General features: G+C 40.5%; 1 protein-coding gene across 16 annotated transcripts in view; it reads left to right on the top strand.

Annotated features, from left to right (window-relative positions):
- The window catches only part of BAZ2B (bromodomain adjacent to zinc finger domain 2B), a 115,405-nt gene that overhangs the window by 49,106 nt on the left and 53,810 nt on the right, over positions 1-12,489 (top strand). For all 16 annotated transcript variants that reach the window (XM_064661775.1, XM_064661790.1, XM_064661789.1 and 13 more), the window contains one exon: positions 10,789-10,944. In XM_064661775.1, coding sequence (XP_064517845.1) covers positions 10,791-10,944 — 154 coding nt within the window. In that variant the 5' untranslated portion in view covers positions 10,789-10,790. The remainder of the gene's footprint in view (positions 1-10,788; positions 10,945-12,489) is intronic.

Below are 12,489 nucleotides of genomic sequence, written 5' to 3'. Positions count from 1 at the left end.
TGTCAGGGGTTTTTTATGTCTAACCACTTCCTTTAAGCGTGTAAATAACATCAAGTTGTTAGATTTGCATGTGCTTGGTTTGTAAAAATAATGTGGTGAATGCAGCCAGCAAGGTTAGTCTTCTGACATGGTAATAGCTGCTGTGGCTTCTGTTGAATCTTGATTTTATTTCTTTGTATCTTAAGAACTCTGTTATTATTGCCTCTAGTTCCTCTGTTTAGATAAAATTCAGTAGACTCTGTTGTTTTGTGGGGTTTTTTTTGTTTGTTTTGTTTGTTTGTGGTTTTTGTTTTGTTTTTGCTTAAATCCTTCAATTTTATAAAAAGAATTCTAATGCCTTTAAAACTGGAAGAAACAATGAACAACCAACCTAAGAAAGGTATTTTGGAAGAGGAGGTGGATGCCAGTGATGCCGCTGACTCAAAACAATGGCTCTTATGGCACGGAGTGCTTCCTGCTAGAACTGGTTCTGGGTTTCCAAAGATCCACCTGAGTGCAACTGCATGAAAATGTGGAAACCGTTTATCTGTGTCTCAGCTTATTAGTGGGAACCATTACATTCCTGCAAGATGATGCCACAAGGTGTTTTTGAGAGTTCAAAACTGAGGAAATAGCATTCCTCACTGATAAGTTTTTAGTCAAAGTGCCAGAACTCACTCAATGACATGAGAGGCTGATAGACTTCTTTGCTGTCATGTGGGTTAAAACTAGTTTTCGCTGGCATTGGAGAACTGAATGTACGATTTAGCTGTTTGGCATTTTCTCTTTTTGTTTAAATGTAAGATGATATTAATGTTAGAGTAATGAGACTGAAGTTTGGTGCTATTCTAAGACAAAATCTGGACCCAGTGCAAAGCTTGGGGCTGCTACAGGTATACATAGTAAAGATTTGTTTCTCCTGAATGCTTTTCTGGAACTCTAACTTAGTACTCGAGAATTCATTTCTCATCAGAGTTTGCTGGTGGTTTTAGTTTTTAGCAATATTTAAAGGTGTAGAATAGTAACTTTAATTGTTAGGATGACAAATCCAAAAAAGAAACCCAGCAGAAACAAAAAAAAAACCCCTCTAGACCATTTGTTAGGAAGGACTGACTAACATCCAAAAAACCCTCTCTAGACCATTTGTTAGGAAGGACTGACTAACATCCTTGCCCTTTCTTGCTTGTTGGAGTATGATGAGGTATTATGGTAGTCTGTAAGTTTAGGACTGCAGGGTAAAAGAATCCTTTTCTAAGGATCCTCTTTCTTATGGGGGAGTGCCTGCGAACTAGCTCTGAGCTCATTATTTTGACACGTGTGGAGTTCATACGCTCAAACAGGTATTGGATTTGTAGTTATTTCTTCCCCAAATTATCTTTAGCTTATGCTTTTAAAGGTTAATTGTTTGGAGTTTTTTGTACTCAATCATTTTTTTTTATATGCCATTTTTTCCAGCACAAGGTCAAATAATATCAGGTGGGCAAAATACATTCTTTGTAGTGAGTTTGAGTGGTCTTATATATATATGTTAGAGCAGATACTTTAGGCTTCAGAAAGTTAACCTTTGGTTTAATGCCTTCCATTGTTATTTGGCAAAGACTGGTGAAGATTGGCAAGGTGCAGTTATGGAAGTACTAAAAAGCATGTTTGGCACAAGCACTGGTAAATTTTAACAGTTGTCAAACAAGCCTGTGGCAGCTTTTGCTTTCAGAGGTTCAGAAGGCACTTCCTCTGTAGGTGTTTTCTGAAGCTCTGCTGGTCCCTGTAATTGGAGATAAGCCTATATTTTGAGCTTGAGATGAAATCTGGCTTTTGAACCATGGGAAGAGGTGTACGATACAATGGCTAAACAGGAGCTAAGTTTCTGAGTGGCGAAATGTCAGAAGAAAAGCAGAAAATTGGCCTCTGGCAGATTGAAATTTAGGTTTCGGAAAAGCAGAAAAAAAAGGCATTGACTTCAGCTGTTCCATTTTTTTTTACTGATTTTTGAACTACTGTTGCATAGGATTTCTAATGTGGGTTCCTGTTACCTATTTCAGAGCCACCCTAAGCAAGAATTTTTGCTAGGTATTTAAAAAATGTTGTATTGTTTATCAATATCCAAAGATTGAATACTTTATTATTTTAAAAACTACAGAGGTAGTTATAGATACAGTTTGCTCAGTACCCTCACAAATTGAATAATAGTATAAAATGCTAAGTCTTGCTTCTGCAGAACAAGATGTAGTACTACTAGAATCTAGTGCAGATGAACCAAGTATTGAAGTCTCATAACCAGGATATTAAAAAAAAATAGGTATGTGGGACATGAAAGATTGACCTTTTACATAGAAACTGGAAACATGTTAAGCTGAACTGTTATGCACAAAAATAAAAACTGGTATCAATCCCAACACAATATAAAATATTGCAGTGATTCAGGCACATGGTGTGACTTTTGGGGATGGTCCTGTGCAGGGCTAAGGGTTGGACTCCATGATCCAGCATATTCTGTGATTCTGTGATTTTTTTGTTCATTGGTTTTTGGTGGGGTTTTTTGTTTGTTTGTTTGTTTGGGGTTTTTTGAACAGAAAGGTTTGTAAAATGTTGTTTCTGAAATGATGAATCATTTGTTTCGGTTTGGTAACAAAATCTGTGGAAATTGCCTTGGATATTTACTAAACTGATGCCAGAGAATCTTTGCATTATAATGTTCTTCAGAACTACTATTGTTTCAGCCTCTAAAGTCACGATGAGTCCAGGCTCTTCATGAATTTTAGGAGGTGCCAATACTTGCTTTTGTTTAACATCTGCTTACAAGTATTGGGATACAGACACATAGTGCTGTCATCTCCACTCTGTGAGTGATGTCTCCATGAGCCTTGACGTCTGCACTGTAGCACTGCCACCCTGCTGTCTAAATTCTGACTGCTTCTCTTCTTAGATGGGTGGGTTGCACAGCTTTTCCATTGGTGGAAGTATCTTAGGGGATAGGGTTCCTCTCTTGTCACCTGATTGAAATTTGCTGTGCAGCAAGAAGTGACTTGGGCAGCTGCTTTTGTAGGGTGACATTTGTGGCTGCATGTGTTTACATCTGTGTCAGAAGCTATCACCCATCTATTTTTTGTGTTGTGAGGCTGGTGGTATCAACTTTTCCTTTCCTAACCCAATATAGAAGTGAAAATAACAGAAGGTGAAGAGGTGCTTATTCTTAAAAAAAGTGGTGACTGCAAAACATGCATGTATAAAGTTGATAGGCTCATACAGAATAACAGATATTGCAGATAGATTTGACTTCAGGAGACTAGGTTTAAGTTAGATATTAGGAAGAAATTCTTTACTATAAGGGTGGTGAGGGCCTGGCACAGGTTGGCCAGAGAGGTTATGGGCTCCCCATCCCTGGCACTGTTCAAGGCCAGGTTGGATAGGCTTGGAACAGCCTGGTCTAGTGGAAGGTGTCCCTGCCTGTGGTAGAGTGTGTGTATAACGAGACGAGCTTTTAAGGTCCCTTCAAACCCAAACTGTTCTATGATTCTAATTATATATTTATTTAAACCAGACTCTTAGTGTTGTTATTCTGGGTTTGAAATGTTTGTTTGAGGTAGAGTCGTGTCACTTCAGCATTAAGTGCCTCTCTGCAGTGCTGTGTTGCCTCATGGGTACCTGGTATGGCCATACACTTTTTGTGGTACAAATTGGGTGGATTAGATTTCTTGCCTAGCATTATGCAGCTTTCAGTATTCTGAGGTTTATCCATAAATGAGGCTTATGGGGGATTGTAACTTAACCTGACCTGTGTGCCCCTCCTGTCTCCATGGACTGTAAAGCAAGTGAATTATAATGCCCTATTCGTAAATATTCTTTCTTTACCATAATCATGAAGATTGTGAAACGTGTGAATGCAGAAGTATTCAAAGTGACATTTATTTTTAACTAAAAGGAACACCATTACTTGTAAAATAGGAGAAAATAAATTTTTAAGTTGCATCTAAATTTGCATGTATTGTTTAATGAAGAATTTATCCTGTCGGATGGAGTCAAAAGAGATGCATTGTTTAAAATGTCATTTTATCCTGAATCTATTTAAAATGGCCAGTGTGTATTACCAAATAGTAGAATGGCAGCTGTATCCCTTCTCTGTTTCCATTTTTGCAGACCAGTCCTGACTCAGTTATACCAAACTTAAGAGTTGGATCTGCTTTGAATTGGCTTTTAATAAGTCACCTTATCTGGGTAAAGACTGTTGAAAAAACATTTATGGAATTGTGCTTGTGATTTCATGAATCTCTTCACTGCTGTGGAATCTGATGCAATAAAACAGTGAGTTGTTATATCGCTGAATCTGGTCTAGTATGAGGCAGGGGAGGGCTATAAAGCCCATTTAGAATGTAGTGCTGGAACATACAGTCTGGTTCACACAGTGTAACTGGAGTAATACATTAAGAGTATTTGTGAGTAGAAGTGTCTTTGTAGTTTGTATGATACCTATGAAACACAAGCCAATCTTGCTGTTGATTTACTAAAAAAGGTTTTATTATGGTGGTTGATTTACTAAAAGAAATTTTGTTGTGGTGACTTTTTTCCCTGGAGAGCTTTATGTAAAGTGCTTAGAGTAAATTATTGAAAGTGATGTAATAACAGTGACATTCTGCAAAACTTGGAATATTTAGCAGCTGACTCGGCCTTTAAGGTTTTTACAGTATTTGAGAAATGTAAAGTGGGTCTCAGTAATTATATTGGCACTTCTATTTGAGTTTAAACATCTCAATGTGTAAAACACTGTAGCTGTAGTAGACTGTGTGGAAGGTGTGTGAGCAGACCTGGTCACCAGAGCAGGGAGCCTCTGGTGTTCCCAGGTGGTCTGTGGTGAGCTGCAGCCCTTCCTGTGGGGACCTCACTTCCCTCTCTGCCAGGTTTTGGTCAGGGCGCTTGCTTGTTTTGTGTATTTTTTCGCACATCACTGGTTTTATCCCCGCTCCTCCTTGGTTCTGTGGCCCTTGTGGGAGGTGTGGAACCCACAGATGCTGCCTGGCCTGCTGAGTCACCTCCCAGCCAGCACACAGGCTCTGCATTCACCTCTTGAGCACTGACCTTCTGGGGCATTTCTCATCTGTGAGGAACTCTGCTGTGCTGGACTGTCTGTTCGGAGACACTCTGATGTGCTTCCCTTCAGCAGCTGCAAGATCTCTGGCGTCAGAGCTCTCACTGACACAAGAAGTAGCTGTGGACTGGTGGTATTATGATGTGACACAATTAAATACCTTGTGTAAGGCAAGAGAACACGAGATGTTGTGGAACTCTTCCATAGTTGGCTGTCAAATAGTTTTTTCAAATTTCCCGTGGTAATTGAGGAAGATTGAAGTGCATTTTTACCCAACTTCTTTTTCACTGTCTTAGATGTAATAATTGAAATAATGAAGCAATACACAGGAGTGTAGAGGTTAAACTGGAATTTGGAGGTGACTTAATCTAGTGTTTAGATGTTTTCAAGACACAGTTAATAGTATTCAGATATCCCAGCTAACATTTGACAGGATGCCATTTTATCCATGATACTATCCTATGAAAGGAGTTACTTGTTAATACCTGTTTAAAACTAAGAAAGGTTTGGGTCTTTTTCTGTGTTAGGGTACATGTCAGCAAAGGTTTTAAGCATAGAATAGATAGCTGATTTATTTTAAACGAATTTCAACTTGTTACATTTGAAAATGATTTGATTGTTGTTTCCTTTAGTAAACATTTACCTGTTTTTAGTGTTTCTGTTTTTATTAAACATTAGTAATTTTTTTCCTTTTTTTATTTTTCCCCAGAAAAGACAACATTTTGCTTGTGTAAAGTTTCATGTTCTTCCCTTCTGTGTTCCTTTTTACTGAGAAGTTGCTTTCTGTTTTCATTGGGTTCAGTTGCATTAATGATTATTATTCACTATGAAAAATTCTGAGAAAATAACTGGACTTTCAGGCAAGGCATTGAGAAGACTGACATATATCACTACACCTGGGAAATAAAAAAGTGGTTTTTTTCCTAGCTTTATTTATTGATTTTCTCTTTTACAAATATGAGAGATTAAAAAACAATCATGAAAGTTCATCCTAAGTATTGACTGACAAAATACATTACAATGGAACTAATGTGTAATTTATACTTGAGGTTAAAAATAACAAGGATCTGCTGTAACTGGTATGGACTTTTTTTAGTCACAGAACGCATTAGGTCTACAGTGTAATTATTGCTGATCCTGACTAATGACTGTTTCGGGGATTATCTCTTTTGGAGTCAGCCATCTGCTGTGGTTAGAGTAATTAACTAAACATAATTAAGAGTTGACTTAGTTTGAAATCAGAAGTATGTCTGTCTCTAGGAAAAGAATATAATTTCCTCAGTTAGAATAATTCAAAAATACCAATATTCCAGTTCTCTATTAAAGACTTAAGCAGCTAAATTAGAGGTTGAAAAAGCACCTTCTCAAAAATACCTCCCAGCCCCCTGCAAACTGAAGTAAGAGGGGTGGGGGAGAGGAAGAAGGGGAGCCTTAAAAGGGCAGTCTGTTACTGTTCTCCCCGTTCTTATGTGATCCTGTGTTACCAGTTCAAACAGATGGCTTATGTTGGTTAAAAGCTTGCAAGTAAAGCTAAATTTACATTTCTGTATTAAAAAAGTATTGATTTGCCTAGGATATCTTCCTATTTGTGACTCAAATATGGATTGCTTGTAGGTGGTTCTTAGCTATGCTTACTTATAAAACATGTTAGATGGTCACGTCTGAGGAACTACAGGCCTGTCAGCCTGACCTCAGTGCCTGGGAGGGTTGTGGAGCAGATCATCCTGGGTGCAATCACATGGCACGTACAGGACAGTGAGGGGATCAGGCCCAGGCAGAATGGGTTTATGAAAGGCAGGTCCCGCTTGACCAACCTGATCTCCCTCTATGGCAAGGTGACCCACTCAGCAGATGAGGGAAAGGCTGTGGATGTGTCTACGTAGACTTTAGTAAAGCCTTTTGATGCTTCTCTGACGGCCTTCTCCTGGAGAAGCTGGCTGCTGTGGCTTGGGCTGGGGCACTGTTCACCGGGTTAGAAAGTGTCTGGACAGCCGGGCCCAGAGAGAGGTGGGGAGTGGAGTTACATCCAGTGGTGTCCCCAGGGCTCAGGATTGGGGCCAGTCCTGTTCAATATCTTTATCCAAACCCTTGACGGGGAGATTGAGTGCACCCTCAGTCAGTTTGCAGAGGACACCAGGCTGGGCGGGAGTGTTGATCTGCCGGAGGGCAGGAAGGTTAGAAAGGCTCTGCAGAGGGATCTGGGCAGGCTGGATCGATGGGCTGAGGACAACTGAATGAGGTTCAACAAGGTGAAGTGCCGGGTCCTGCAGCTGGGTCACAACAAGCCCCTGCAGCCCCAGGCTGGGGCAGAGGGGCTGGAAAGCTGCCAGTGGGAAAGGCTCTGGGGGTGCTGGTTGAGGGCAGCTGAACACGAGCCAGGTGTGCCCAGGTGGGCAAGAGGCCAGTGGCACCTGGTCAGTGCTGGCCACAGGCCCAGGGCAGTGCCCGTCCCCTGTGCCGGGCACTGCTGGAGGCCCCTCGAGGGCTGCGTCCAGTTCTGGGCCCCTCACGGCAAGAAAGACACGGAGGGGCTGGAGCGTGTGCAGGGAAGGGAACGGAGCTGGGAAGGGTCTGGAGCAGCAGGAGGGGCTGAGGGAGCTGGGGGGGCTCAGCCTGGAGAAAAGGAGGCTCAGGGGGGACCTTCTGGCTCTGCAACCCCCTGACAGGAGGGGGGAGCCAGGGGGGGGTCGGGCTCTGCTCCCAGGGAACAAGGGACAGGAAAAATGGAAATGGCCTCCAGCTGTGCCAGAGGAAGGTCAAGTTGGACATCAGGAGGAATTTCTTCACAGAAAGGGTGGTCAGGCCTTGGCAGGGGCTACCTGGGCAGTGATGGAGTGCCCAGCCCTGGAGGTGTCCCAGGAAGGCCTGGCCGTGGCACTCAGTGCTCTGGACTGGGGACAAGGTGGGCATCGGGCACAGGGTGGACTCCATTGGCTGGGAGGGCTTTTCCAACCATTTAGGTTGCCTTCTGTGATTCTGTGGTAAAGACTTATTTTAATGCTGTATTATTCTACACAACATTACAGATTTATTTTTTTTTTTAGAAATTCAAGAGTTCTGGATTTTTTTGAGGGGGAACATAAGTAAAATAAGAAGTGTCAATCCAGAGTTTTGAATGAAGTTTGCATTAAAGCTTAGAAGGACCTCCCCTTTTACAAATGATTACTGCAGTAATGGATGTGTTTCTAATTTTCCTTATGCTGTCTGTAAATACAGTAAGTTCACGTAGCCATACTTAAACAATGAGTACCAAAATACAACAAATTTGAATTTGTACAAGGAATGCTTGTTGGGCTCAAATAAGTCCTGTCATTCATAGTGACTAAAAAAATACTTAGTCATAATTATTTGTGTCTATTTATAGGTCTCTATATACTAACAATAGTACATTTTTTGTAGCACGAAATAATGCACGTGTTTGCAAATGCTACAGACTTACTGCAGATGCAAAGTTAAACTATAATCCCTTTTGAAAGGGATTTTTATTAATTATTATCCTCAAGAATAATTCTAAAATTTAGTAGACATACATGTATGTAATATGTGGTATACACAGTATTTTTCAGTGGCCTGCCTCCACAGAGTAGCAGTTTAGATTAATTATAATTACAGATTACTAAAAATCCATGTATTCTTTACCTGTGGATAGAAAATGTTTAATTGGAGGAAAGTATGCATTTAAGAGTTCAGAATTAAAAACTAAAATGTTTAATAATATTTTTCCTTCATAAATTATCTGAAGGAAATAGGTTTTGTGTTTCTGCTGTTGTTCAGAAGTGAATCGTCATAGCCTTCATATTCAGTATATTAGTAGATACTTTTTTTTGGTGACATATGAGTGTAAGTAGTTGATTTTTCTGTGTTTGCAGAAAAAAAAAATTAGTTTTCTTCTGCATGTGTGAAAATGATGTGTGATAAATTGGGCTGTAAAGACTAAAAGCAGTGAAGTCTTTGGGTGTTGTGGTGGGCAGAGTGGCTGTTCGCAGGTGGTGCAGAGGGTGGGCAGTTCTGTGTGACAGACTGTACCTTTGCCCGCAGAGTTTTCACTTTGCCAGAGTACTGCCTCTTGTTCTGCCAGCAAAGCCTGGAGACTTCTTCAGTACATAGAAGTGGCCGTGTATAAAAACTATTAGTGATGAGGAATTAACAATTTAGTTAAAATGGACACAGTGTATCTTCGCAATGTTTTGTGTGTTTCTCCATGGATTTTGCTTTTGTATTTGCTTTGTCTTTTTAAGATTCGTTTTTAGTGACTGAGAGGAACCAAGGGTACTGCATCTTTCTGGAGTCACAGATAACAGCTTTTATGCTGGCTTTCCAAGGGAGCATTTGGGAAGTCACTGTCTAATATAACTTTAGATTAGAAGTGCTGTTTAACACATCAGTTTTCTAAATTGTTTAAAATAGAACTTGGAAAAGTGGATCTTTCTTGTGTACTTGGCATTATGTTTCACAGGTACTGGGAGTGAGATTTTGTAGCAGTTGTTTGACTTAGGCTCAGTACTTGCCCCCCTCACTTTCCAGTGGTAAATCTGAGAAAGGGTGTTGCCTCTGTTCCTGGGAGACTCCAGGACAGGAGCCGGTTTCTTGGGAGTTTCCCTGTTCAGAGTTCAATGTGCTTTGTCTCGTTGCTTTTTTAATAATACAGGGACTCTGAGAAGATTTCTTCCTCGCCTTATTTATACTCTGGTCCTGACTCACCATCAACTGACGCTCTGGCAGATTTAGTCAGAGAGTCTGTTGATGCTGCTACCACTGTGCTAAGACATCACTGTCTTGACTGCGTTTTTTAAGTATTTGAGAAACTACTTCTCAACAACTAGTGTTTTTAAGAATAATTTTACTATCTGTTTTCCTTAAAATTGCACATGCTTGTTCAGTGAAATAAGTCTGGTAACTTTTGATTTAGACAATTCATGGCACAAATAAAAATTTATTATTTTGTATGAGAAGCTCATGAGGAAACAACAAAAAAAACCCCCTACCAACTTACAGGAGTTCTTATATTTATACTACCTTACCATAATTGCTGGGCCTTTCCTTAAATTAAGAGTCTACAGTATGTACTTTTTGGCACATACTACAGGTTCTTTAAAGCTGGTGTCTGTCAGAGAGCAGCAAGAGCAGGACTGCTCTGCGAGGGACAGGCTGGCAGTTCAGGATTATGCAGGCAGGGCTCTTCCTGGCTCCGGCACAGTCCCACAGGATCTGGACACTGCTGGTCACAGAGTTAGACATAATAACGGAACCTGTCAGGCCCAGGGCCCATCTCTGATGTCTGATCAGGAGTGGCAGAAGATGGGAGCTGATGCTGTCCTAGAGGAAAGCTAGAATGTGATACATGGGATGTTGGCAGGAGGGCTGGGCATGGGCAGGCTGTGGAGTGTGGGCTGGCTCTGGCGGGGGCTGAAGGGGCCAAGCTGGGCTGAGCTGAGCTGGAGCTCCCTGGCACAGAGTGTGGGTAGTGGTCCCAGCTGAGGCCGTAGGCCTTCAGGTAGAAGTGTGATCGAACTCTGAACAGCACTACCCCATTCCCTTAATGCTGCAGCTGTGCTGGGTTCCCTGGTGGCTGGGGGCTGTTAGTGGGATGTACTTCTCGTGTGAAGGTCTCGTAGGAACCTCTCAAGAATTTAGTACAGATCCTGAGACACAGTTAGCAGAAAGAGCCCTGTATTCCCTTGTGATTTCCTTTCCTGCCATGGAGGAGAGACATTTCTCTTCTCTTACAGATATGGAGTCTGGAGAGCGGTTAACGTCACCATCAGTCTCCTCTGCTGCAGCTGCTTCCACTCCAGCATCGTCGACACCATCGGGAGCTTCAGAAGGATCGAAAGGTGGCCTTTCCGCGGGAGCTGCGACACTGAGTTCCACAATCAGCACATGTGGTAAAAATGACTCAAGTCTATATTGCGGTGTAATTATAGTGTTTGTCAACGTTTGTAATTATTATTACAAGTCAATATAAAACGGTTGCACAGATGCATCAGAGAAAAATGTTTGAGGTTTTTTTGTTTTGCCAAGCAACATTCATTTCCTGTGAATACATTTTACATAGTACTTATTTATTGAAGGATTGAAATTAATTAAAAATTGCCTCTTTAAAATGTGAAAAAATTTCAGTTCACAAACCTGCCTTGAAAGCAAGGATCAAGTAAAGGGTTGATCTAGCAAACTCTATGCCACTTTCAGATTAAGATCTAATAATCATCATGTTCTCAGCGTTCAAGCCCAACCCATACTGTATTTTTATATTTGGATGAATAGTTTCTTATAATGGAACTTGAAAGGGTCTTGGATAGTCTTGACTAGAATGAAACGTCTTGAATCACAAACATGTATAAAAGATTTCTCCGTGCAAGAATCTAATTTTTTGTGAATGAAACTCATATTTCAACTGAATGATGCCTATGTCATCCACAGAACAAGAAATGGTAAATAACTCTTCCCTGCTGCTTCTCTCTTCACTTTTGAAAAGATGATTTTTTTTTGAGAACATTCTTTTTGTTAGCCTGGGTTTTACTGATTCTTATGACATATATTGTAAATAAAAGTTTTTTCATCTTAAATTCATGGTAATCCACTGCTTTCAGAACAAACTTGGTTCTTGCAGTAGAGTGAGCAAAAGTATATTCTACAAATTGAAAAAAATCTTCTGCCTTGATAGTACAGAGTGAGTAGATTCCAAGTTCCCTCCTACATCCTTCACGTATTCATTTGCAGCTGCCCCGGGAAGAAAAGTAGGAACAAGAATGTCTGTGTAGCTAGAGTTATGTCTCACCTGTTTATTTTAATTTCTCTAAAATCAGTCAGAAGAATTCTTGACTAAAACTCTTAATGAATAAATAACGACGTATCATATTTTTCAGTCCTCCACTGCAAATGCAGCTCCAAAAGCATTTTTTGGCTGTGTTCATTAGCCTGTGCTATTTGAATTGGTTCTCAGTGGTGGTCCCCAGAATGTAGCAGGAGTTCATTAGCGTGTGGCTATAAATGTGCAGTTCCACCCTGAGGGTTTCTGTGACTCCTTTAGCTCTCCTTGCTGCTTTTGCTTTGTAGATACTACAGGATGTAATTTTGTATGTCCCGTAACATTGCATGTATACATAAGACATATGTTTGTCTGCCAAAATTCAGTAAGACCGAAGAGATGAATCATATAATAAAGATCCTCAACTGTCAGTTTTGGTCTTCACTAGAAAATCCCAGTACTTCTTCAGTAAAGGACACTGCAAAATTCTATTCTCAACCTTTATTTTAAAAAAAAGGTTACATTTCTGTCTGGTGGCTAATGGTCATAAAGACTAATAGTAATTCTCAGGATTCATTTTTTTGATGGTCAGATCCTTTGCCTGGCTGCATCTGATGCTTTAGAACATATATATTTTGTCAAAGACACTTTGTCTTCCTAAAACCAAGCTGGAATGTAGCTC

This window comes from Pseudopipra pipra, chromosome 7 (assembly GCF_036250125.1).
Source record: "Pseudopipra pipra isolate bDixPip1 chromosome 7, bDixPip1.hap1, whole genome shotgun sequence".
NCBI lineage: Eukaryota > Metazoa > Chordata > Aves > Passeriformes > Pipridae > Pseudopipra > Pseudopipra pipra.
This window is presented reverse-complemented; position numbering and strand designations above follow the sequence as displayed.